Below are 26329 nucleotides of genomic sequence, written 5' to 3' on the forward strand. Positions count from 1 at the left end.
TTTTAACATGCTCACTGTTGCACACTGATCAAAAGCTCATTGTGGTCACATGTACAGTTTCAGTTGAATACCGTAGCGCATCAAATTCTAATGCTGAAGTGTTTTAAAGTCCATATTCATCGCATCTATCATCCAAACGTCGCACAGCAATAACACGCACGTTGTTCAGGACATGCTTCTCTAGTTTTCACTGTTTATTGAAGTCAGTTTGAATCGTCTAAATGTTATTTCTTTCTTTGACAAGAGAACTTCTTCAGGTATTCCACCCTCGACAAATATTAAAGAACCAACTTCTAAAGTTGAACATGTGGATGCTGGTAAACATTTTACCCCTCCTCAACACACAACACATTCTTAACCGGAGGGATATCACAGCATTTTAACAATAGTTTAGACAAAAACTATAAAACAATAAAAACGGTAGATAAAATGAATCAGTACCATCTGTGGTGAAAACTTGCTAAAAAGTTCATTGGCAAAGGACAGAGACAGCTTTCCAAGACACGTCCGTGGGATATTAGAAAATTTCACACCCATGTGAGTGTTTTGTCAGTGGGGCGCTGCAGCTGTCCAGATTCCTGAGGGGCCGGGGGGGTGGAACAATAGTTCCTCAGTCAGGCCTCTTTTAAAGAAAATACTGTAGTTTCTCCTTTCAAAGTTCTACATTAGCATTGTTAGTGAGCCAACTGCAGTTAAGTATCAGTAATGCTCGAGATTACTGCCACGCTTAGTCATAGGCTGGACGGATAAGTCAGTCAGGTGAGAGCTAACCAACCCAACGCTGCCACCCTGGATCCTGGCAGTCGTCTCCCAAGAAGGACCCATCTCTTGCTTTTTATGGCCCTCGCCTGCAGGGGATTTGAGGAAGGATTAGTGCTACTAAAAAGGACAGAAGGATAGAGACTGGTGAGCACAGTGGCGGCACAAACCAGCCTCATCTGTCTCTCTCTTCTTGTTTATTTCCCCCTCCCCATATCTTCTCTATCTGCATAGACCTCACTGGTGTTGAACAGGTATCACTGTAAAAATAAGCTGCCGGCTCCCCGTTTCAATTTCATCCGTCTCTGACTGGCTGCTCTTTCCACTTGGATTCTCTCCAGTTCATCGACCCGCCTCGGCTGAAAAAAAAACAACCCAAGAGCCGTGCTTGCAGCTCCCAGTGGACCATATTCCACCTTCTTGCGTTGTTATTCCACCTTTTGCCTTCTGCCTTGAATACCAGACCCCTGGAAGAGAAGAAATGTTGAGGAAAATAGTCAGCTGAGTATTAAAATGAAAGCATTATGACACAGCTGCATACAGGAACAGATACTGGAGCATAAGGGCTGCATTCAATAGGATTAATAATGCTGGTGAGCTCTTTTAATCGCACTAGATATAGAGCAGTGCGACGCTGGAGGCAGTGAGATAAGGGGCACCCACTACCACCACCCTGTGTCTTGCTCCATCGCTGATGGCTTGCAGGCTGCACAGCCCTAAAGGGTCTGCTTGTGAGAGCTGGTGGTGACAGGCCGGTGGTAACCCTGGGAGCTCTATGCCGTCACGGACAGCCGTATACAATGATCCCCTTCTCGACAGCACAGTCTGAGGCCCAGTGACTCTCTGCCAGCCCCCCGCTATCCATGAGAGGACCCGGCAATGCCAGGGAGAAAACAATGAGGCCTCTATTAAACAGCAGATCAGTCGCTCATTAAGGGGGGAGAAATATTTCTGACTGTCCCGCTCTGATGGCTACAATAATCAGTCACAGCGGTGTCACTTGTTCTCAAATGCCATTGCTGGATTATTAAGCTTAAGGTTTAGCCTTTGGAGCATACAAATACATTTTGTTCATTCAACTGCAACATTAGTTTGTTGTTGTTGTTCAGGTGGTAGGTTAAGTCTGTAAAGTGTGGTTTGTTGCATAGTAAAGTAGTAAGTGAAGCCACACTTGATGTGAGATAGCAACACCTTTACATATTAATAGATTATGAGGCTCCGACAGAGCTATTATCTACAACACAGAGAGCAGAGTCTGTATCTGATTAACACAGCAGACAGATCATGTGAGGACAGACTGCAATAGTGAAAATGACAAAATACAATCAACAGGTGGATTTTGTTACAGACTCCCCTCCAGACATGTTTTAAGACATATAAAAACTCTTTCCACAAAATAGTTCAATTACAGTTACATGTATGTGCACTGCATGTTTCAGGTTTCCACATCACGCTTGTCACAAGACTCATTTCCAAACTACCTGTAATGTCACAAAATCCTGCTTGTAAGAGCAAACTTAAACCCTAAACTTCCCTAAAATGAAGACGGCCTTCTCTAGTTAAACTCTACATACGTCATTCTGCACAGTGAAGCTCAAACATCCAACGACAATAACAATCAACACATTTTTAAGTGAAGGGGGACTGTAAATGCATCGAATCAATCATCATTGCTTGTCTGTGCTTGCAGGGCTAGTGGAATAAAAATGTGATACTCTACTGATCCCCAGATAGACGCTCTGTTTTCAATATGACTCAGGTCAGAGGTAGGTCAAAAGTCAAGGATCAGACAGTAAACAGCATCAGTCCTAGAGCTGGATGGTTTCTGTCAAACCACTGACTTCCTGTATTGGTAGAAGTGCAGATTTGAAAACAAGATGAGCATGGGCAGCATCTAGGACACTATGTTCACCATCAAACACTCTTAAACCACCCCCCCCCCCTTCATGTGATCTCACGTACCTTAATGATTCTTCATGGCTCGTGCTCATGTGGTTTTGTCCATGCTATTCTTCTGATACCCCAGCTGTCTCATGACCTCGCTGCAGTAGGCCTCCACCTGATTTATCTGCTCAACATTGAGTCGCTCCCTCCAAGCATATATGGCCTCTTTAGCATCCCTAGACGATATCAAGAAGGGTTTGTCTGAGGAATAGCCCTGGCCGTGCGTCATGTTCAGAGCAAACCTCTCCAAAGCAGGAGAGCTGGAGAGGTTGGAGAAGCGGAACAACCTCTGGAGCTCTTCCATGGGGTGCAGGACCAGGTCCTCGTAGCGGATGCGGAGATAGTTCCTTTTCACCCAGGGAGGGGAGTTCACCACCAGCATCATGTCACTGAGCCAGTTGTCACAGATGAGCTCCATGGCGCTGGAGACGTAGCTCTCAGCCCGGTTCACCCTGTTGTTCGGCACCAGCAGACGCTTATACTTGTCGTTCTGCTTCTTGCTCCTCAGCACCTGGATGCTCTCCTTCACCAGGGCCTGCTTGGACTTCAGCCGCGAGTTGTGCACGGCCCTCGGGTCTCTGAAGAGCTGAATGATCTGGAGGTTTATCGCCGGGTCTTTCATCAAAGGAACCAGCGTGCTTAGGTCCAAAACACGGACTCCTTTGATCACCACCACCTTGTACTTTTTACACTCCCTCTCCAGCTCCCTAATGTCCCTCTTTTGGCATTTGGCGCACTGGTCCTCTTTCACCAGTCCAATCTCGTGCCGCTTGTGTGCATCACACAGCGGCTCCGAGCATATCACCTTGTTCATTTTCCAACCGAAGATGAACGACGTAGTGATGTTTTGCGAGCCTGCGTAAAGTTTGAGGACGGAGAAATCGCAGCGGTACAAGGCGTTCATCATGTCCCGCACTGCACCCTGCAGACTGGCTGCATCCCCAGGGTACAGAGCCTGCCATATATGCCACATTGGCTCGTACAGGTAGAAAACATCGGGGTGCTGGTTGAACAGCTCCCCCAAAAATGACGAACCCGTCCTCCAGGTGGCGTGCAGGTAGATGTGTATCCGAGACTGGCTCCGGTTGACGGCGTACTCCGCCGCGTCGCTACCGTTGAGTTTGTAACCGTTATCCCACAGCAGCGCCACCGTGTTCTCCAAATCTGGGCATCTGGGCTGTTGTTGCGGCAGTCCGTGTTTCGAGTGTTGGACGGATTTGTCCCGGTAATCTAACACATAGGGGATTAGCAGAAGTAAACCTGAATATGCCAGAATCAAGATTAGGTATTTCTTATGTAGCCGCCTCTTCATTTCCTTTTGCCGTGAGGGGGCTGGGTTAGCTGCTTCTCTGATGGATCGGCACAGCGCTATGAACAGCACCGCCGTGGCGACTCTAAAGTTATGCGTGAGAGGAGGAGAGGGTGCTAGCCACGCCCCATTAAAGACAAAATAACATTATCTCTCCTTTATTATATCCATTATTTCTCACAGAAATAATGGATCTCTCAGTCTGTTAACGCTGCTTGGTAAAATAAGTATCACAAAACCATCACAAAATATGTAGTTTTTATTTCTTTCTTTGGGGAACACTCAAAAGAATAGTTCGGTGCTTCTCGGGGGAGGAGTGCCATAATCCAATCTAAAAGCCTTGAAGGCGAGAGGCTCCAACGGCTACCACCTGTCGTAACGGACTGCAATGCATTATGGGAGAAGTGTTCCCACTTTCTTCTTCTTCTTCCTGTCTAATGGCGAATTGCCACCATTCGGAGCACTATCGCCACCAACTGTTGAATCACATAGTTCTTAATTCCTTCAAATAGTTATAGCTTCTTAAATTATGTTTTAAAATAGAGTTACTAGAGTAATTTGTAAAGAGTGTGTTCAAGTCCATGTGCTCAATCCCTTCAGGTTCCAGTTCATTGTTTAACAGCTGTCATTGCCTTGTTCCGGTTAGATGCTTCCCGATGAGGTTTAGAGATAAGTTACATTTTGTGTGTCCCAGGCTTATTCTGCTGACCAGGCACTCTCCTGTTTTTCTGCGCCTATGACAACAACGTTTCGGTGATGTCTTTAGACTCGCAGCTTTCGATTCGGAGGAAAAGGGAAAGTTAAGAGTCACTTTCACTACTCTTACTTATGAAATAGTGTTAGACATCGCAGCAAAAAGCCTGATTCATGTGGGATTAAACGCTGTTTCAACCATTTTCAGATTTGTGAAACCTTTATTTTCCTTGTGAAAAAAAAGGAAGCTTGTTCCCACCCAGACCACATTAGACACGGTCCGGATAAAAAAACAAACCTTATAGCTGGAGTTGTCATCATAAAAATAATAATAATCTGGTCCAGATTTGATAGGTCTAAGTATATGATTTTTGGACCTGGTCTAATGTGTCCTGGATGGGAGAAAGCAGTAAGGATCGCCATTTTTTCCCTCATTTTCATAAATAGAATAAAGGTTTCACAACTGAAACAGTGTTTTAATGAGTCTCTGGAGTCTCCTAGGCAATCTAGTCCAGAGTCATAACATAGTGGTTTTTGAATGTGGTCTGGATGGGAAAAACAGTGAAAGCGCCCTTTTTGTGTTTTCATGAGCAAAATAAAGGTTTCACAAATCTTCATTTCTTTTTCATGAGTATAAATGGTGAAAAAACTGAGAATCAGACGCTAAATATCATTGTTTCCCTTAACTTTCCCCTTTACTCCGAATCTGAAACTAACTTCAGCGTCGTCTTTAAGTAGTGTATTCAAGATATTGAACTTCTTGGCCGCACAAGTTGACAGTTCTTCATTTCCAAAGAAAATTAAATATCATATAAACACTTTTTAAATCGATTTTGAAGTCGCGCATGCGCACTCGTCTGTTGTAGGAGGCAAACGCAGCAGCGCGGCATTAGCTCGATGAATCAATGAATAGATAACGCTGAAGCTGTCCTGCCGTTTGCAACAAAGGACATTTAGCTAACATTTTCTTGTTTGTGCTAGCACTTTAGCTTCCACTAGGTCTGTCGCAAGCCTTGACAGAAAGACAGCTACATGCATATAACGTAAAGCTAACAGCAGCAGCAGCACTGTCAACATCAGTATGGCACACTGGAGCACCTTCGAAAAGGAGACAGAGAGAGAAATCAAGAAGTTGATCAGTTGTATCAGCGGGATTGAGGATGAGGAGGACCAGAATTTTCAGCTGGCATTGAAATTCGCCTGGTCAAATTTTAGGTGAGTGAAGGTTGGTCACTGACAGGATTGGGAGCTAGCTTGTCAGCCGCTAACTTGTAACCCAGTGTTTACATCATACGGTGATGTTAGTGGGCTAATAGTCTGTTGTCTTGTCAGGTTTCATCGTTACCTGGACGTGGACAGCCATAAAGTCCAACGCAGTATAAATGGGTGAGTGTGTCTGTGGTGCTTGTTACTCTGCCAGTGTCTTCTGCAGGGGCGTAAGAGTTATTATGTAATTCAAGGGGTCTATAGGGGTCCCCTCAGAAAGTTTCTCTAATGTCCCTGCATTGCCTGATATTCTTCATGCTGCATGGTTTGCATGTTTGAAAGATGTTCTCATGACAAAAACGTAAAGAACAACTTGGGTTAAGCCTCCACAATTTTGTTGATCTGACTGATTTAGCCATACAACCTGCCCCCCCCCCCCCTCATTAAAATATATAGATATTTCAGATGACACTCTTATGCGTAATCTGCTGTGTTTTTCAGAATCTATGAAAAGCTCATGGTCCACTCAGACTTGAGTAAAGCAGAAAGCTGGAGGAGGCTCACTAATGAGTTCCTGAACTCACCTTTACCTAATACAGATGGAACAAAGGTATGGCACAGAAAATATTCTCATTAATAGAGTGAGGGTCTATGATCTAAAACTGCCCTAAAGACAAATCCCTAGTAGATACTTTCAGGGCTGCAACTAACGATTATTTTCATTATCAATTAATCAGATACTTATTCTATCAATTAATCGCTTTGTCTAGAAAATGTCAGAAAATAATGAAAAACGCCTGTTATGATTTCTTAGAGCCCAAGGTCATGTCTTCACATGTTTTGTTTTGTCCGATCGACAATCCAAAATCCAAAGACATGTATATATATCACATATGTCACAAAAAGCTTAAAATTCTCACATTTGAGAAGCTACAACCATTTTTCCTTAAAAAATGACAATTATTTGATTATTAAAATCATTGCTGATTCATTTTCTGTCGATAAATAAATTGACTAATTGTTGCAGCACTAGATACTTTTCTTCGTCGTTCATGTTTCCTTTTGGCTTTATTTGTTTTTGCAGACTGATGTGCACCACGGCATACTGTCACTGCTTCTCTCCTTGTCGGAGTCCCCCTCCAACACAAACTTCACTGAGAGACCCAGGGTGAAGGAGGCCGGTGAGCTGATGTTTCACTAATGTTTAGTTTCATAGCAATGTTGATGAATCCTGTTAAATGCTCACCTGTCAAGTTTATCATTATTTCTTCAACTGGTGTCTCTTCAGAACAAGAGGACAACTTTGACTGGGCTAAATATCTGATGGAGGGTGAGGACATAGACCTTGGACCATATCCAGATACCCCTGTGAGTAAATCATAACCAACGTGTCATTCAAGATATTTGTGCTCTAAAAAAAAAACATAGACCACAGTACACATTAATCCAGCTGAAGTTAAGCATTCTCACTTGAGTTGTCTTTTTGGGCTGCTGATGAATGTATTTGAAATGTTATTTATGAAATATCAAGTGTTGTATGTATGTTGTATGTATTTTTTTTAGGAATGGTCTGAGGAGGAGAGTGAGGATGAGGACAGCCAGCAGCCAATCAGCAGGGAGGATTCTGGGATCCAGTTGGACAGAACACCACAGGAAGACCAGGACAACCCTAACAAGACAGTTGCAGTCACATGGACGGGTGCGAACCAATCATATTATATTTAATGGAGAATATAATTTCAGATAATGAAATGCACAACAATAATGCGATAATGTGAAACAGACACAGGACACAGGAATGTGAAAATAATTCCAGTTTGTGTCTTTCCAGTGGGTGAGCCTGATGCCCGGGCCTGGCTCGAACAGCATGTAGTGACACCATACTGGGTGGCTCACGCTCCTCGCTTTCCTCACAGCTTGCATTTACACTCCAACTTGCTCAATGTGTGGTAAGACTCCAACATTTGTAAATGTTTTACTTTAGGATATAGCAGTAGGGTCACACTTACAAAAAAAAATCACATTTTGAGAATTAAAATGTTATAGTCTTGATGAAAAAGTCACATTATAAGTATAAAGTCATAATCTCAAGAAAAAAACAATAGTATTATTATAGATATAGAATATTAAGACAATAACACTGAGAAAAAAAATAATATCATGAGAATAAAGTCATAAATCAGTTACATTAATTATGAGAAATAACTATTATAAACAAAGCCATTATATTAGGAGAATATGCTCATAATATTAATATTTTAAGAAAAGTATATTTTTTAGAATTTTTACAGAACTCATTTTTTTCTTCAATAATGGTCGTAATACTACATCATAGTTTTTTAAAGCTGATACCAATATCCAGTATTTTGCCTCTTTGAAGAAAATTTAATGCTTTAAAAATATAATGAAAAATACCATAATACTGCACTTTCAATGATGATTTTGTTGCTTTGTTGCAGTTGAAAAGAAAGAAAAACATCACAAAAATGCAAATTCCATAAATAACAAAATAGTTGATAGCAGCCAAGACTAATAGTTGTTTTTTTTTTATAAACTACAGTGTTGGCAAATGTAGCAGTTTAGGTTATTTGTGAATTGAAAAGATTTCAAATGTTTATGCTCAGCGTTTCTCTTCACAGGGATCAACACTTGTACAACACTGATCCATTGTATCTACCAGAAGAAAAAGCCTTTGTCACAGAGACCCAAGTAATACGGGAGACACTGTGGTAAGATGTAATGATGCTGGTGTGTGACTGTGTTCCTTGTTCAAACTCTGAGAAATGTATCTCCTACTGTCTCACGTTATACCTTTTTATAATCAAGTAAATCCCCCAACATTTGAGTCATTGTTGGATTATAAGGGAAATGATCGTGTCCTTTACATGCTGGTGTGTTGCAGGCTTCTGTCTGGGGTTAAGAAACATTTTATATTCCAACATCACGATGGAAAAGTGTCAGTAAGGAATAACGTGGTTGTAACTCATCTGACCAGTGTAAGTTAAAAATCTGAAAAATCCTTGTATTATATCTTAATAAACGTGTCCTCTGTTTGCTGAAGGAAACGATCTTATCTCCCTCTGTGCTGCAGAACTGTCTGCGCTCTGTGCTGGAGCATATCGCCGTGTACGGCCAGGCGGTGTTCAGGTTGCAGAAGTTCATAGATGAGGTGACGGGATATAGTTCAGAGCCTTGCCCACCAGGCTCCAGTTCCTCCTACAGCTCCAAGAAGGGCTCCGAGCCTCCCTTCAGGACCTATCAGGCCTTTGTCTGGGCGCTCAACAAGTACTTTACCAGCTTTAAAGAGGAGCTGACCACAATTGAGAGAGAGATCATATGCAATGGCAAGTACAAGTATGTTTATGGGATTGAAAACCATTCGGTAAGATAGTATAACTCCATTCACTGTAATACTGGCTTAAGATAAAGCTGGCATCACAACACAAGTGATCTGGTGAAATATGATGACACAGTTTGTGTCATGTGTGTATAGTATGAAGAATCTTAACCTTATTAACACACACATTAGCATGTACTGTATGTGCCATCATGTCAGTGGAACAACAATAAACTGGCAGATGGCTGAAATGATAAAAAGCTGGACAGTTTCAAAGTCCAGTTAAAACATTGATAATGCAGGCTTCAGGTTTGCAAGAGAACATATCGTGATATCGATGCCGGTGTTTCAATCCAACTGTAAAAGAATGTACTGTACAAATCTTATAAGTAATGCATGAAAAATGTTAAACAACCCGTGAAGGAAACACCCATGTCATCCATAATTAGCTATTAGCATGTAGTGATATGGTCAGATCAGGCCCTGGATTTTTAATAAGGTGGTGGATAGTTTTGTGCAAACACTGGTGAGCAAGAAACACCTCTCACTGTGTATTTATGGCTGTTTAATGAATAATGCAACAGGCATTCTCCATGGACGACATTTCGACATGTCACGTTATGAGGAACACTGGTGTTAATGCTAAAAATGAATGATAGCTGGATTCTATTTAGCTACCTCAGTTTTACACTCCTGGTATTATTCATGCTGGCTCACTGTCATGACTTACCGGCACACTTGAATAGATAATAGAGGTTTCTCGCTTGCATCAGCTGGTATTTGATGAGTCATCCTCTTTTTTTGCAGATGAGACGGTGACTCTGTCTGCAGTTCTGGAGCGGCTCAGCCCTCACCTAGCACAGATCAAAGTGCTGCACAAAGTCTTTTGCACCGGGGTCGCTGAAGTCCCCCCCGAGACCCCGAATGTCGTGCGGGCTTCGCACTTGCTCAACACCCTGTACAAGGCAATCATTGAATATGACAGTGTCGGGGAAGCTTCAGAGCAAGCTGTGAGTTTTGTCTTGAGTGCTTTGTTCAGTGAATTCAACACAAGAGAGAGTTCATGGATCTTAAGGAAACAAATCTGTGTGTGTGATCATTCCTGTGTGTCATCTTTTCTTATTCTAGGTGGCTTTATTGTTTTCACTATGGACAGAGACAGTCAGACCATATCTGGAGATTGTGGATGAATGGATTGTTCATGGCCACCTGTTTGATCCTGCCAAAGAGTTCATCATCCAGAGGTTTGGACCCCAAGAACCTTAAAACATCTATTCTATCATGACTTTTTAACCTAACATTTTGGCTGTTATACTACACTAAATGACATTTGATTTGCTGAATTTGAAAACACCCGCTCTTATTATTGCCCAGGAACAAAGATGTCCCGGTGAACCACAGGGACTTCTGGTACGCCACCTACACACTGTACAGCGTGTCTGAGACGGTGGAGAACGAGGAGAAGCTGAGTGATGCAGCCAGCGGCAGTTCTGGAGGCGATCAGGGCAACAAGCAGCTCACCATGGTGTCCTTCCTCAAGCCTGTCCTCAAGCAGATCATCATGGCTGGGAAGTCCATGCAGCTGCTCAAAAATCTGGACTGTAAGGAGGTTGAGCAGTCAGAGAGATCCTCCAGAGGTCAGTGTTTTCCCTGCAAATGTGACTGTACTTTATTTGTGCGCTTGAAACATTTTTTTTAAGTTTCACCTTTTTTTGCTGAACAGAGCAGAGTTTGAACAATTTCTTGAAAAACGTACAACATGTTACATTGCAGATGCAGAGAGGAAGAGTTTATACGCACTGTTTCTGGAGTCAGTGCAGTCACGCCTCTGCAGCCAAGAGGAATCTCCGACAGACACAGTGACTGAAGAACTGGCCACTAAGAGGAGCCTTATAAAGATGCAGTCCATCATTGCACAGCATCTGGCGATCGATCATGTCCATGATCCATTGCTGGCCATCAACTTTGCCAGGTAAGCATTAATCACATAAAAGCATTTAAACTAACTATTGAATACTAGCTAATACTAGCTCTGTCAAAGCATTCATTTAATTTCATGAATTTGTCATTTATAAAAAACATTATGTAAATCCTTTTTGCAGCTGCTGGTTTCATAATCTCACAAAAGGCTCTGTCTAAAGATAATATGATTTTCAAATGGATTATATTTTTTTTGTGCGAGACCTGCATGGATAAACTCTATGTGTTTTCCTTCAGACTCTACTTGGAGCAGAGTGACTTCCATGAGCGCTTCTCCGGAGGTGATTTCATCGTGGACCGCTCCTCTCAGTCTGTCACCTGCCAGACGTTTGAGCTCACGCTGCGCTCCTGCCTCTACCCGCACATCGAAAGACGGTATATCGAGTGCTGTGGGAACCTAATGAAGACTCTGAAAAAAGACTACAAGTAAGCATCATGTTTGGGGTTACATGATTTAAATAATTACTTTTTTTCGTTACTGCATATAGAGAATTTGAGTCCCTTGATATCTCCACAGGCTGCTGGAGTACCTCCAAGCTATGAGGAACTATTTCCTGCTGGAAGCCGGAGACACCATGTACGACTTTTACACCGCCATCTTTGACAAGGTGCAGGAGAAAGAGAGCTGGCAGCAGCTGTCTTTTCTCAATGTTCAGCTGCAGGAGGCAGTTGGACAGCGCTACCCTGAGGACAGCAGCAGGTACTGCATGTATTTGTGTGTGTGAAGAATGAGACTGATTATTTGAAGAATAATATCACAGGACAGTGTTTTCTTGTATTATTAAAAATGTCTGTTTTTCCATTATTTCATATTTTCTCAGATTGTCAATATTCTTGGAGACCATTGACCCTGCAAGGAAAAAACACCCTGTAAATAATCTAGAAGTGCTTACCCTCAGTTACAAGGTAAACAATTTGAATGTGTTTGTTTAGATTTTATCAATGATTTTTTTTTAATGCCATACTGACATTTAGTTATTTTTCTCACAGGTTCCCTGGCCTGTTGACATTGTGATCAGCTCAGAGTGTCAGAAGATCTACAATCAAGTGTTTCTCCTCCTGCTGCAGATCAAATGGGCCAAATACAGTTTGGACACACTTCGATTCAATGGTATGACTTAGGGTGGCACTTAAAAATCAGTATATATTATACTGTATTCTCCACAATAGGGCTCAGTTCAGTGATATATATGAAAACAAGTCAGTTGTTTATGATGCATGAATATCTTCAGTATGTGGAGAATCTCTGCTGTAAATTCTACGATGCCCCCTTTTACTGTATTTATACTGAGGGTTTCTCTAATATGTGACATATGTTTAATTCTCATAGAGTTCACAAACATCACTAAGAAACTGGAGGGAGCTTTGGCTGAGGAAGTAAAAGTCAAAGAGCCTATAAATCAACAGATTCATCGGATGTGTCTGTTGCGGGTCAAACTGATGCACTTTGTCAACAGCCTTCACAACTACATCATGACCAGGGTGAGACCAGCAATGAGCATTTTGACTTGTCATGGCAGGAAAAGCACAGGTGTTACTAATAACATTAAACTTGGCTCCGTTATATTCAAGTGTCCCAGTAAATCATGACAGTTTGACAGTGAGTCAATATGTGTAACACCAGGACCCTGAAACTGAAGCAGCTAAATGGAATTCAGCCATTAATTTTATTATTTACACTTGTGCTTTTCCATCTTTTATCAGCAGTCTTGCACTGTATTTAAAGGATCATACATGTGGTTTCAAATGTTTCAACCATTTTTTTTTTTTTTAGAAATGATGTGTACTGTATATTACTGACCCACCATTTACCAAAGTATATTGTTCTGACCGTATGTTGTACTATCAATCAAAACAATAACAAAAGATGGAGTTGGATGATGATGTTGTGAAGTAGTGTGGGATCATGGGAGTTGTTGTCTTCATTGTTAAACAACCAGCTTCTCCCTGTTATGATTCCTTCAGTGTTCATCATTCAGGAGGTTTTTACTGGTAGCGGTCTCCTCCTCTCTAGAACAAACATAAAAGGGGATTAAAACTGGTAAAAACACTGAATAAAGCGGTTTCACGTAAAAAAATCAGTGCTTCTCCAACGGTGTTCGGCAGGCACAGGATGTCAGGGAGGGGCTGCTGGCCGAGCTGGTATAAACATTTGCTCAACTTGTTTCTCTGAAACCAGAAATCCTTCATCTAGTTAAAAGATATAGTTAAAAACAACCAAGATCTAAGAAGTTTACCATAAAAATGTGGCTTAAAACTGAAAAAAGTCAGCTTTATGACAAACACAATGCCAATGTATAATCTTGTATGTGTATACTCTTTGGTAGACGCCATTGTGGCGAACAACCACAATGCTGACACATGCAACTTGTGTGCGTATACTCTTTGGTAGAGGAGGTATGACGCCTTTGGCAAGCAACCAAATGAAACTGACCGTTACTTTGATTAAAATTACAGATTTCTCTGGGTTTGAAAATGGTTGGAGACAGTTGGGATACTGTCAGTATACAACTCAACAAAATATATAACGTAGGTCTAGTTGTTTTTAGACATTTTAATGTGGAATAGTTACATATTATAGCTTTAAGGACAGTCCAATTTACCAGATTTTAGATTAAACTGTCAAACAGTAACTTGTTAAAACAAGAAATTACCAAATTTGTATCATGCTCTTCATAGAAAACAATAGCTGTCTGGAAGGTAGGAAATCAATCTAAAAACATATGGTATGCTTTGGAAAATGGTCAGAGGCTAATTTATACACAACTGCCTTTAAATTGAACTTAATGACTTTCATATAATCTTTTACTTGTCTATGCTGTTTCTTGACAGATTCTGCACAGCACAGGACTGGAGTTTCAGCACCAAGTACAGGAAGCAAAGGACCTGGACCAGCTGATCAAGATCCATTACAGATATTTAGCAACCATTCATGACCGCTGTTTACTGAGGGAGAAGGTAAACATCACTTCACTCATTGTACTCCCTGTTCACGTAAGGGTAGTAGTGTGTGTGTGGCTCCATACATGCATTTACAACAGTTCATTCATCCACTGTTATACTCTGCTCTCGTGTTCTCTCAGGTCAGCTTTGTGAAGGAGGCAATAATGAAGGTTCTCAATCTAGTCCTCATCTTCTCTGAACGATGGCAAGCTGGATTTGGAGCCTGGAAGTAAGAGCTCTCATGTAGACAGAAGAGAAATAACAAGCTGTCATTTATAGTGTTTATTGCATCTGTGAGCAATAAACGTACACACATATATCTATATATATATATAATGTCAGTATATTTGTGGTGAAGTTGTTTAAAGATGACAAGGTGTTCATGATTTATGTTTTAATTCCAAACCATTTAAAAACTATCACAGAAGAACAAGCCAGAAACCGTGTATCAAATCTGTGCTGCTGTAGCTTTCTTGGCAGGCCTTTTGTGACTAAATGTTGTGTTTATCTTTTGATTGCAGGATTGAGTCCATTGATAAAATGGAGTCAGATTTCAAAAACTGTCACATGTTCCTTGTGACGATACTCAATAAGGCTGTATGTCGTGGCTCCTTTCCTCATCGTAAGTAAAACACTGATTCTCGGTTGAATGAATACAGACCTTTGATTTTTAATGAACTACATGTTAGATTTATGCTCTGCAAGCACATTTTGAAACGTTGTTATTGGTTAACATGGAGGTAATGTGATGTTTCTTTTCTTTTCCTTCGTGTACAGTGGAGTCCCTCGCGCTCTCTCTGATGGCAGGGTTCGAGCAGTGCTGAAGAATGCGTCTGCTTTGGCGCGATCGGACTGAAGTCCACTGTTTGTTTCTTTGTCTCGTTACTGTCTGTTCTCTGACTGCTGTCATTGTCCCGTGATGATGTGCAACATATGATGTCACTATCTGATCAGACTGTTGGAGACGGACTCGGACTGCATGGCATTGGAGGACAATATGTGTCTTTTTGGGGCCGTAGTCAAACAAGCTGCTTGTGAACACACAGCACTACACATCAGCTTATTGTAAATATTGAAAAAATTGTACTTTTTGTAAAGGTCTTTTTCTACGAGCTGTCATGTTGATTGTTAATAATGTGTTATATATATATATGAAGCACAATAAATCTTGCGCTATGATGTAGGTGTATATGTCATGTTTAATATTTAACATAGTTCAACCTTGCTTTAGGGCTGTGCGATATGATGATATATATCGTATGACGGTAGAAAAACATATAATTTCATATTATGCTCTCATTTATATCATGACACCAATCACACTCCTTACGGCAATATTTTTCAGAATTGGACTCTGTCCATCTTTTGCAGATTGCATTGATAAATTATTCCTCTTGGCTTTTTACTCACAAAGCTTTTATTGCACTTACAGTAACATAATGAGTGTAGTCGTCAACCCTCCAACTCTCCACCGCTGTCTGTCTCTCCTCTGCTACGCTGCACACATACGGGGACCAACTGTTTATTCATTGAATTAAAATTGAATTGGATAGCCAAGATATAAAATACTCGTATGTATGCACACTACATGAACATGCTAGTGTAAGTAAGGGTATTTATTGGTCAGTAAGTGAAAATTCAGGTGCAAGTAGTAATACACCTCTATTAACATTTTCCAACTAACAAATAAAATGTGTTCATTAAAATTAACAATTTCCATTTGCAGGTGAAAAATAGTATTAAAAGTTTAATAAATATCCATCAGCAGGTCTGTTGCCAGAGGTTTCCAAACTTTCTTGTTATCAACTCCTACAGTGTGTATAATGCCTTTGCTTTACAAATTAAAGTGAAATACTTTGTGCCAGGAGGAATTCTATCTATTATAATCAGAACTCAGTTGTCTCTACTGTAAGCAGGAGATGGCATGCTACCAATGAGCCCATCAAAGGGCCTAACAAAATTGCTTGTCATCAGCACACTGAGGGTCATTTCTCCTGACGTTGTGATTCAGGGCAACAGACATTTGAGGTATTGCAGAATGCACAGGACATTGGTAAAATGCGGTCTTTCTCTTGCAGCAGCCTACTGTAAGCTGTGATTTTAGGCTTTTTTAAAGTGACCTTTCCAGACCTCGCTCCAGGTAGACCCGATGACGTTTCATAGCCACAAATTACAATTCCTTATTGCACAACCTGTGTTGCTGTATGGCTTAAATCAAATTGATAACCTTAGGTAAATATACACAACATAGAATTTTCTCATTCTTTCTTTTTCATCTAGTATGTCTATTATAAGAGGGAAATTATCTTTATCCTGTTCTTATTTATCTTATTTCAATGGTTATAGTTTTAAAAAGGATGGCGCAGTGGATCATCAGCTGTATGGCATTTAGAGTTTACATGTCTTTGTGTGTGAGTGTCCTGTGATGGGTGCTCAAGTTTTCTCTTATAGTCCAAAGACAAAAACATTTTTAAATATGTTTGTGTGTATCAGCTGCCTTTTGCCCTTTGTGTCCTGTGATACGCTTCAACTCCACAACCTTGAACTACATGTACATGATTTGACAAACTGATGGATGGATGTATTTTTAACTAATAATGGAAGTGTATGTATGTGTGTATTCTTGAACATTATATTAAAAATGTATTTGCCTTTTATCCTTTTTGAAAATTAAGTTATTGAAAGTGATTTTCCTTCTTTATACAGTGATAGTATAATTCTTTGACAGGTTACTATAATATTAGTAACTTTAAATTACATTGTTATATTAACTCCTGTTAATGCCTATTGTTATATTAATGTCAATTTTCTTTATTTAATACAATAATAATACAAAACAAGCCCTTGGTATGGTCACATTGTGGCATTTTTAATGAATAGATAAAGAATGATCATAATGACTACCGCATCTACCTACTACTATTCAAACATCCATATTTTAGCCATACTTAAGAGTATTTATTGTACACAATCAGGTCCATCCACAGTGTAGACTGTGAACCACACACAATTAATATCAATTAACAATTTGTGTGCAAACAACAAATATGACTCAATGGCATGCTACATTTGTAAGGTCAAAAAACTGTCTCGTCCAGCAAACAACACACCTGCTCTGTGATTACTGCCTCACCTATGTGTACCTTCCTCATACTCCACGTACCACCAACTGTGCAAAAAGGGAATTACTACAGGTGAAAACATACTGCTGCATATACATAATGAACATGATACAAACATGGCTCCAACAACAATTAAGATAAACGGTAAACATCTACTAAATTGATGATCTAACTAGGAAAAATCTAATTTATCAACTAGTTCATAAATTCAACAATTGCAACAATTTGCACCATGGGTGATTGAGCCTTCTGCTCTGCTGCACCACGCTTGTGGAACAGCTTTCCTAACCATCTGAGGGCAGCACAGACCCTAGACTCTTTTAAAAAAGGCCTAAAAACTTTTCTATTCAGGAAGGCTTTTTCATCTTAACTCTTATTAATATTTTCTTCATGTTGTATGTTCTATGTTATTAATACTTTGAGTTTCACTATGAATGAAAAGTGTGGTACAAATGAAATGTGTTATTGTATTGAATATTTTTCTAAAAGATCAGCCGCATGGACTGCTATATTTATTAGACAAATACCTATTCTGGAGCTAGGTATTAACAAAAAATCATAAATTAGTCTTCCCTGTTCTGCAATACATTTATTAATATGTCTAGATTCACGCCTTTTTCTTATCCTTACAGTGTTTTTTGAATAACATATATGCATTGATCAAGTCTGTTGGTTCTCTGCACTATTTTATCCCTATCCTCTATAATGTTTCTTTTTCTATTTAAATCATAAGGATGTTACTATATAGATTCACTGACAAATTGGCATTCATGCACTTAATTATGTTATTTATGTATGTGATTGTACATCCTTGAACTATGACTAATACCATTTGGGGGTAGATATATTTAATTTGTGATGACATTGAAAAAGTTTTGGGTTTTTTTTGACAAATTGAGACTTTTGTCCCTAATTTACCTTCCTCTTTGCCTTTTTTATAGAATGGATTTAATAGGTTGAATAACACTAAGATTCATAATATATATGAGAATGTTATTAATTTACTTGTTCTTTTCTATTTTTTAACCTTTGGAGTGGTTTGCGGTTACATGGATGTTGCTTAAGATTTATTGCTATCATTATATTGCGTCATTTCGTATCTTTCTGATCTTTTTAATATTATTTTCTGACTGGTGACGCAATGAGTAAATTTAAGGTGCTCTGATTGGATGATTGCGGCAGCTTCTGTGTGTGTATATATATAGGGACTGTTGTGATGCCCAGATACCTGATTAAAAGTTCGGACAGACCCAAACGTAATCTAATAAATATTTAATTTCATTCTCGTTGTTTTCGGGTCATTAGGCTACTAAAAAAAGCTTGAATTGGTTTAATTAAAGGTTTTGCCATGATGCCACATGCTACACTGTGTTTGATGGGGATAGTTTTTTTTTGGGGGGGGGGGGCACTAATAACCCTCCATACCCCCGGGCACGTTCCTACTGTACATTCCTGTGACTTTAGCTCTTATCCTCCGCGTCCCAACCCTAGTGGAGGAGGCCAGCACCGCAGCTCTGAGCAGAGTTTCCTGTTGAGTTTCCCTGTTTGAGGGACAGGAACTCCCTGCTCGACTTCTCTCCCCCGCCCATGATAATAACACCCACCGAGGAAACACTCCGCTGGCCGACGACTGGAAAAACTTGGAGTTGAAGACTTCCGAAGACGGGACTTAGCAGCCGCTGGAAGGAGTCAACTATCCGGCCAAATGGCTCTCTAATCGGGTCAATAAACGCACAAGTTTTCCCTGATAACCAACAGCTCCGGGTGAGTAGGAGTGATTCATCGTCAAGTTGGTTTCAGAGTGTATATCCAGCTAGTTAACTCCCCCACGGAGGAGAAAAAAAAGCTGTGCGGCGTTGCTTTGGGTGTAGTCTTCCTAACGTCGTTTTGTTTAAGTTGTCCGTTAAAAAAACAACTAACTCTTATCAAATGTTTAGCAGAATTAAAAGCTTGAGGGGGTTAACAGCTTGTTGCTTTGCCAAGCCATTTTCCTGGCTCACAGGCCCGAGCTGTGACTAATCTCAGGCCACGGCACCGAGCCTGTAACTAGCCATACCACGGCTACATGTTGGAGGCAGGTCCTCCCACACCTTTTCCACATCAAAGGCTCCAAATTAGGTCAACTTTCTCGCTCAGAAGTTCGTTTTAGGTGAATTTATTTGAACTAGTGTTAGAAGTGAGCAGTGTCCGCCAGGTGTGATAGCCGCAACAGGGACAAAGAGACTCAAACTTCTCAGTAGTAAAAACTTTTCACTGTCAGCGACTGAAAAGATGTGAAACTCAACATTTTATGATTTTGCTTGGAATGCTGTCTCTTTCTATTTTGTTTGTTGTTTTGAGAATGACAGTAAGCAGGACAGATGTTGTGTTCAGGAACCCCGACTGCGCTCCGCACCCTCTTCTTGATGTTGCATTCACGGCACAGCTATTCACTGTAAATACCGGAGCAGTTTCAAACATTTCTAAAAATGTACGTCACTTTGATATTTGGAGACATTTCTTTTTGGTGATATCTTAAGAATATATCGTCATTTTAGGGGCAAATTGTGGCAACTGTTGAGTTGAATGTCCATCAAAAACACTTGGAAACGTGTGTGCCTGTACGGTAAAATGAGGAGTCAAACATGCAACATTTGCTGCTCTGTTACTTTTACTGCTCTCTTATCATTGTTAGCTGGGAGGATACAAGGGAAGGAAGGAAGGAGGGTAATATGACATGAAGATACTGTTGGTAAAGCCACATCTGATGTTACTTTGGTGAGCGTGGTGTTTTTCTCTCTTTGCGGTTGAACCTCTACTTCAAGGATGCAGTGACGTCAATTTTAGCAGGTGATGAGCTACAGTGTACTGCTTATAACAGAGCGATAATAACACTGAAATTGAATAATAGGTTCCCATTTCCCACAGTTGTTCTGTATTGATCACTAATTAAACTTTTGTGAGAATGTAGATTGGTCAAATCTCTTAAGAGGGCTCAACTAATGCTTGTTTAGAGGGCTTTACTGAATACTTTACTAAGTAGGCTTGAAAGTTGTAAGTTTTAAGTATCGAACAGCACTCTATACTTGTGTAGAGAATGCATTTAGAGTTTCCTTTTTAATAAAAAGAAAATATGTTGTCACTTTCCCCTGTTTGCCTTCTATACCAAATATATCAAGACAAACCAAATCTAGACTGCATCTGGATTTATTTTGCTTTGATAGGGAAGTAACTATGGTGCGACATCCTCCTAAACGCGTTTAAAGTCAGGGTGTTAAAATGATTATCACACCTCGGTCTAAATAAACAAACAAACTTCTTCAGAGGACTGTGTGGCTGGCACACGGCAACTAGCTGATGAAGTCACGTTTTGTGTTTTTCGGTGCAATTATTTGCCACCTTCTGAGGAAAGCTAAATGTTGTGCAGGTTGTGGCTGTTGCTTCTGTTTCTCACTTGAAAGGACTGTATTGTATGTGTGGCTTCCTCTGCATCTTCAGATGTGAAAGGACCTATGAATGTGTGATGTGCTGGTATTTGTTTGTAGCAGAACCTGCTAAAGTGTCAAATTATTCAGCCCTGTCAGACATGACGCAGGTGCAAGTCATACTGTACTACAGTTTGACGTTTCCTTTTTTGAAAAGAATGCTGCGTGACTGCTGTTTTCCTACAGTATCTACCTTTTTAAAAGGTCAGTTACACAAATGACAAAAACCCCATATTTTCACGTACTTGTGAGGATATCCAGCCATGCTGATAGGTTCAGAGGTTTTGAGATATCGGTCTTTAACATTCTTGCTGCCACTCCACTACAATGAAGGTGAATGGAGTTCTATTTGTGTCACTGACAGCATAGAAAAAAGGACATTTGAAAGACTAAACAGCAGCACGTCTTAAGGAACAATGTCCTCGTTAGTCTAGATCAGTGGTTCCCGACCTTTATTGTCTACCATACCTCCATGTCAGATTATTATGCTATTCACTAGATAAAAGTGGATATTGCACAGTCAGAGTTTAGGTTGGTTTGGTCAAGTTTGCATTCATACTTTTACAGCTGCAACAATTGTAGCGATTAATCGACAGAAAATAAATGTGTAATTTTGAAAGCAAAAATGCAAGCATCTTCTGTTTGCAGCTTCTTGAATGTGAATATTTTCTGGGTTTTTTTAGCCTTCTATGACAGTAAACTGAATATCTTTGGCTTGTGGGCTGTTGGTCAGGACAAAATGAAACATTTTAGGATGCACCTTGGGCTTTATGAAACAGCTGACATTTTCACCATTTTCTGACATTTTATCGACCAGACAAAGGAGAAAATAAATGAAAGATGAATCAATAATGAAAATTGTTAGTTGCAGCCCTATATAATTCTACCACATAGAGTGGCAGTTTCATATGGCAGACAGTAGTCTCGTCACTCATCTGACTTTACTTTATGTCTCTTGGTCAATTTTGTAATTTTATCTTGTCTGATAAAACTGTGTGATTTCACACAAGTGACAAGAAGCTTAAATCAACTATTAGTGGTATCATTGTTACTGTTGTGTGGCGGTGCCTTGTGTATGCCCTCCGCTTCGCACACCTAGGTTACCTACTTGAGGCTGGTTTAAGCTCCTTACCGTGTAATTACTGAGGGAGCACAACAAACACATGGTGTGCAACTTCAGCAGTGGGCGTAATGGCCAACAACCTGGCAGGCTAAATTAACTCTTTTAAGAGGCATGACTTTTCTAATTTGTCCCTTGTCTGGCTCTTAGTTTTATAAGAGGAGACAGCTCGAGAGGCTGCAGTCTTAAGAGGAACTGTGCTCTAAAGCAAAAGCCACCAGGGTTCCCTTTTTTTTTTGATAATGGTGTTCAGTTAAAGAAAACCGAAAGGCTCAACAATAGTTGTCCTTGCTGCGGTAAGACCTTTCGTCAAATCTACTGTATGTATTTTATTTTCTGTGTATTTTCACACAAACAGTATCCAAGCACAACATTTATTTTATATCTCATCGGCTACTTTCAGTTTCTTGGACGTCAGTTTTTCAGTCCTTCCCCTGTCATGAAGAAGACCCCACATCACATGCTCTCATTGTCTGGGACTCATACTTCCCTGTTTTGTTGCTGAGATGACTGATCTGAAGTCTTCCATGCTGCTTGCTTGACTGTTTGCCGTCCAGTTTGGCAACCTAAAAAAAGATGTTTGGCTAAGTCATTAATGAGACATAGCCCACTCTGAGTACCGCTCTACATAGATCTTCCCATTTGACTTCCTTCCCTCTTTCATAAGCTGCATTTTGCAATTAACCACAGCTATATTTACTCTCTAAGTTTATTATGACACGGTTTTAGTTTCGTTGGCTTTGTACTCCAACACATTGGATATGAAATGCAGCACTATGAGGATCAAGTTCTGACTTACAGCTTTAATGTAAAGGTTATTGAGTGAACAGTGGAGGAACTGTGACATATATTAAAAAGGTTGCAGTTCCTACACTTTTCACCCAATATGTACAGTCATTGTGTCATTTCAAGTTCATCGCGCTGGAGTACAGAGCCAAAATAATGTGTCATTGTCCAAACTAGGAACTGCATTTCATTGTTTATACGTTTATGAGGTGATAAATCTACTTGTCAGGTATATGATACTGTTGTTCAGAGCAAGATGCTTTATTGACCCCCAGTAGACCTTCTTGTGCTTTAAAAAAATGATGGAATGGTGTTGTACTATTAAAAAGGAATTTTCAGAATTACACATGTAACATAGCCTAATTTACCAAGAAGTGCCCTTAAAGGTACCCCGTGGATTTTTTTGTAAAACATTTGCAGAGCCAATTTAAAAAAAAAAAAAAAAAAAAAAAAAAAGTCTTTTAAATCCTACATTGTTTACATCCATGTTCACTAGCTTGCAGCCTTCTTCTTCTCTGCTACAGCCACTGTGAAACTATTAGTCTCTCAAAAAGTAACTTGACTAAGTAATTTGACTATACATCTTTTTGGCATTTGAAATAACTTAATTTATGTAATCTCATTAATGCATGGAGGTCCTAAAGGTAGAGGTAAAGGTTCATTTTCATCATCAAAAGCTTACAGCTGCTTTTGTAATGGGATGCAGTTTGCTGTGGTCACTGTGCACTTTGTAGAGATCTTTGTAGATTGCACGCTCGGGCTTGCAGTTACTGTCTTCTGTATTCTTTGCATAAAATCTACTAACGTTATATTATAAGGAGCTGAAGTCCCATGTCCTCACCTAGCTGGCCTTTGTTCCACTAACATCTCTCACTCAATTTATTTCTAAGGAAGAGTTTGTTTTTATCAGCCTTGCTGAAAAGCTGAAACATGATACTGGAGTTTTTTATATGCATATTATAAGATATCCTTCTACTCTACTGGATAGTAAAAATTGGATCTCTATTGTTATATCTCAGTTGTTTATTTAAACAAAATGATGCAGTGATTATTCAACAGCCACATCCCTTGAGTCACATGGGTGGGACTGAGACTCTGTATTTGCCATTGCAATCTCCAAACTGAAAGTACCATGGCAACTGTCATTTCTTTTCTCAGATGACCTCCTGTACAAGTAATCTGCTGTGAATGTTTTATAAGAGACATGAAAGCCACTTTGTCAGTGTGTCAGATGTAATATTAGGCTGAATTTTAAAATGCAGTATCCTGTAGTAGTTCTTCAATTATATGGATCCTTTCTCCTCTTTGTGCTCTGTGCCGTACTTCCATCTACAGAGCAGGAGGTCAGTGACCTCCTCTGACCCCGGGTCTGTGCACGCAGTGACTGCCAGGCTTTTGTGTCGGTGGATAGTCACTGTGGATTGTTTGACTCACTGTCAGTTCTGATAGCAATAGGTTTTTTGATTGTCAGCAGTCAGCAGCAGCAGCGTGAGAATGCAAACCAAAGCATACCACGCCTCTGACTGATACCGCGCTAATCTTTTCGCATTTAACTGATTTTTATTGACTTCAAACATGATCTTGTTGATAGCGGTTAATAAATGGGAGAAAGGTGTTTTTTTTCAGTGATTTAATTGCTGTAATCAGGGTTTTCCCTAAAGAACTGAAGAGTGACTCTTCACCATCATTCCTGCTCTGAAATGGTTTATCGCTTTATTAGCATTTAGTATACAAATTGATGACACAATCATACTCATGACTTTTGGGGAAATTCCTGTCATATTCACACTAATAACTGTACATTGAGCAGTTTCTTGACATGCTTGTCTGTACATGAGCACAGTGCAGAGAATATGGGTGATTTTTCAGAGATAAAGATGTTCTGTCTCTGGCGGGTTTTCAGCATGAAGTTCAGTTTAATTCCCCCACCCATCCTCTGCTCTGCTGCTGCCTCCAGGCTGATTAATGCTTGACACCCGAGCCTCCTCCTTCTCCCCCCAAAAAAAGTCTCTCTTCCCCCATCCTACACTGTCTCATATTATCAAACCAAAAAAATGCATTATGCTGTTTTTAGGCGTGCTAGCGGCCTGGCTCAAGGGATTTCATCTGTGTCGGTTGGTTGGTTGGCCACCAACATCCAGACTGAAATATTTCAAGAACGACTACTAAAGTCGTAGTATAGGGAGCTGAAGTCCCATGTCCTTGCCTAACTTGCCTTTAATCCACTAACATCTCCAACTCAGTTAATTTCTAAGGAAGAGTTTGTTTTATCAGCCCTCCTGAAAAGATGAAACATGATACTGGAGGTTTTTATCCATATTGTAAGATATCCCTCTACTCTACTGGATAGTAACATTGGATCTCTATTGCTATATCTCAATTGTTTATTTAACCAAAATGATATGGTGATTATTCATCAATATTTCAAAAATGACTGAATGGATTGCCATTAAGTTTTGTACAGACATTCATGGTACCCAGAGGATGAACACTATTCATATTTGTGGTTTGGTGTGAACTCTCCTGCTCTATAGTATTATATTAACTGTAGGTCCTGCGTTTTGCGACAAAAGTTGTAAACATGATTCTTTTTTTTGACCTTTTCAGCAGCATGACGTCCACCGTGACCTTAGAGGATGCTCTCTCCAACGTGGACCTGCTGGAGGAGCTGCCACTCCCGGACCAGCAGCCATGCATCGAGCCTCTCCCCTCCTCGGTCATGTACCAGGTCAGTTCTGATGGCTGTGTTTTGCAGCTGTCCAACCTCTCATCCATGCAGACTTGTAGAGCACACTTCCTCTGGGGCATGCAATTATTTCATAATGATTGTTCTAGTCAGAGACATTGTTTTTCTTTTCGAACTCACTCTCGATACAGCAGTTTCATTATGAACAACTGTTCAATTAGTTAACACCCATCATCTCCATGCTAGATTCTTAAAGCAAGAAACAATGAATGCAAATATTTGGATAGGCAACATTAAAAAGATATGAGCATAGTATTATAATCATGTGTTATATTTTTGGCATCACTTGTAGCATTAATGTAAGCATTACTATATTTCATCTGTTATATGCTTAATATCTGTACCACTGTCATTTACATAAACGTCATTTTTCTTCCCACAGCCCAACTTCAACACCAACTTTGAGGACCGAAATGCGTTCGTCACAGGCATCGCCAGATACATCGAGCAGGCCACCGTCCACTCCAGCATGGTACAGTAGCAGGGTCGCATATATGAGAAGTGACTGATTAGCGCTTCCTCTCGAGTGTCAGTTGTCTCTCTCACCTCAGTAATGACTTGATGGAGAGAATAAATTCACCAGAATGGGGTCAAAGGCTCGTTGAAAACGAGGCCTGGTAAGGGACTTGCCTGTCCCACCAGAGCATTTGGCATTGTTTAGCAGGCAGCTCATAGGATCTGGGGCCAGGAGCGAGACTCTCAAATGGCCCGAGGACAAACGGATGCTTTTGGGGCCATCTCTAGCAGGAATAGTGAGGCTTTGTGTCTAATTAGTGAGGGATAATTACTGGGGGTCTGAATCAAACAGCACTTTTTGTGCGGAGGCAGGGCTGGCTTGAAAGCAACTCGCTCTTGCTGCCACCCACTGGGAATAAATGACTTACAAAAGAAGCAACGGTGCATGCATGTTTACCGTATGT

General features: G+C 40.3%; 3 protein-coding genes across 4 annotated transcripts in view; 2 read left to right on the top strand and 1 right to left on the bottom strand.

Annotated features, from left to right (window-relative positions):
* Positions 1–176: 176 nt before the first annotated feature.
* chst7 (carbohydrate (N-acetylglucosamine 6-O) sulfotransferase 7) lies at positions 177–4952 on the bottom strand. Its single transcript, XM_044361251.1, has 2 exons — positions 2722–4952; positions 177–1226 (listed from the first exon to the last, which is right to left on the bottom strand). Exon 1 carries the CDS (start codon positions 4013–4015, stop codon positions 2747–2749), a length of 1269 nt encoding a protein of 422 aa, XP_044217186.1. The 5' UTR covers positions 4016–4952; the 3' UTR covers positions 177–1226; positions 2722–2746.
* A 57-nt stretch (positions 4953–5009) lies between these two features.
* tubgcp5 (tubulin, gamma complex associated protein 5) lies at positions 5010–15350 on the top strand. Its single transcript, XM_044361249.1, has 23 exons — positions 5010–5920; positions 6038–6091; positions 6413–6521; positions 6996–7092; positions 7200–7279; positions 7475–7610; positions 7743–7860; positions 8551–8640; positions 8814–8907; positions 9003–9255; positions 10056–10258; positions 10377–10492; positions 10623–10885; positions 11022–11220; positions 11466–11654; positions 11746–11928; positions 12050–12134; positions 12219–12339; positions 12559–12710; positions 14061–14186; positions 14312–14400; positions 14693–14793; positions 14949–15350. Exons 1-23 carry the CDS (start codon positions 5787–5789, stop codon positions 14993–14995), a joined length of 3039 nt encoding a protein of 1012 aa, XP_044217184.1. The 5' UTR covers positions 5010–5786; the 3' UTR covers positions 14996–15350.
* A 3411-nt stretch (positions 15351–18761) lies between these two features.
* The window catches only part of cyfip1 (cytoplasmic FMR1 interacting protein 1), a 28776-nt gene continuing 21208 nt past the window's right edge, over positions 18762–26329 (top strand). Inside the window, exons 1-3 of one of the 2 annotated variants that reach the window (XM_044361247.1) lie at positions 18762–19057; positions 25271–25391; positions 25792–25881. In XM_044361247.1, coding sequence (XP_044217182.1) covers positions 25275–25391; positions 25792–25881 — 207 coding nt within the window. In that variant the 5' untranslated portion in view covers positions 18762–19057; positions 25271–25274. The remainder of the gene's footprint in view (positions 19058–25270; positions 25392–25791; positions 25882–26329) is intronic. The other variant, XM_044361248.1, reaches the window with a different exon arrangement.

Source organism: Thunnus albacares, chromosome 9 (genome assembly GCF_914725855.1).
Source record: "Thunnus albacares chromosome 9, fThuAlb1.1, whole genome shotgun sequence".
Taxonomy (NCBI): Eukaryota; Metazoa; Chordata; class Actinopteri; order Scombriformes; family Scombridae; genus Thunnus; species Thunnus albacares.

Coding starts and splice junctions, on each gene's coding strand:
- chst7 (XM_044361251.1), bottom strand. CDS start 4,015: ATGAAGAGGCGGCTACATAAGAAATACCTAATCTTGATTCTGGCATAT.
- tubgcp5 (XM_044361249.1), top strand. CDS start 5,787: ATGGCACACTGGAGCACCTTCGAAAAGGAGACAGAGAGAGAAATCAAG. Junction 10,886..11,021: donor GTCAGAGAGATCCTCCAGAG/GTCAGTGTTTTC, acceptor GTTACATTGCAG/ATGCAGAGAGGAAGAGTTTA. Junction 11,221..11,465: donor CTGGCCATCAACTTTGCCAG/GTAAGCATTAAT, acceptor GTTTTCCTTCAG/ACTCTACTTGGAGCAGAGTG.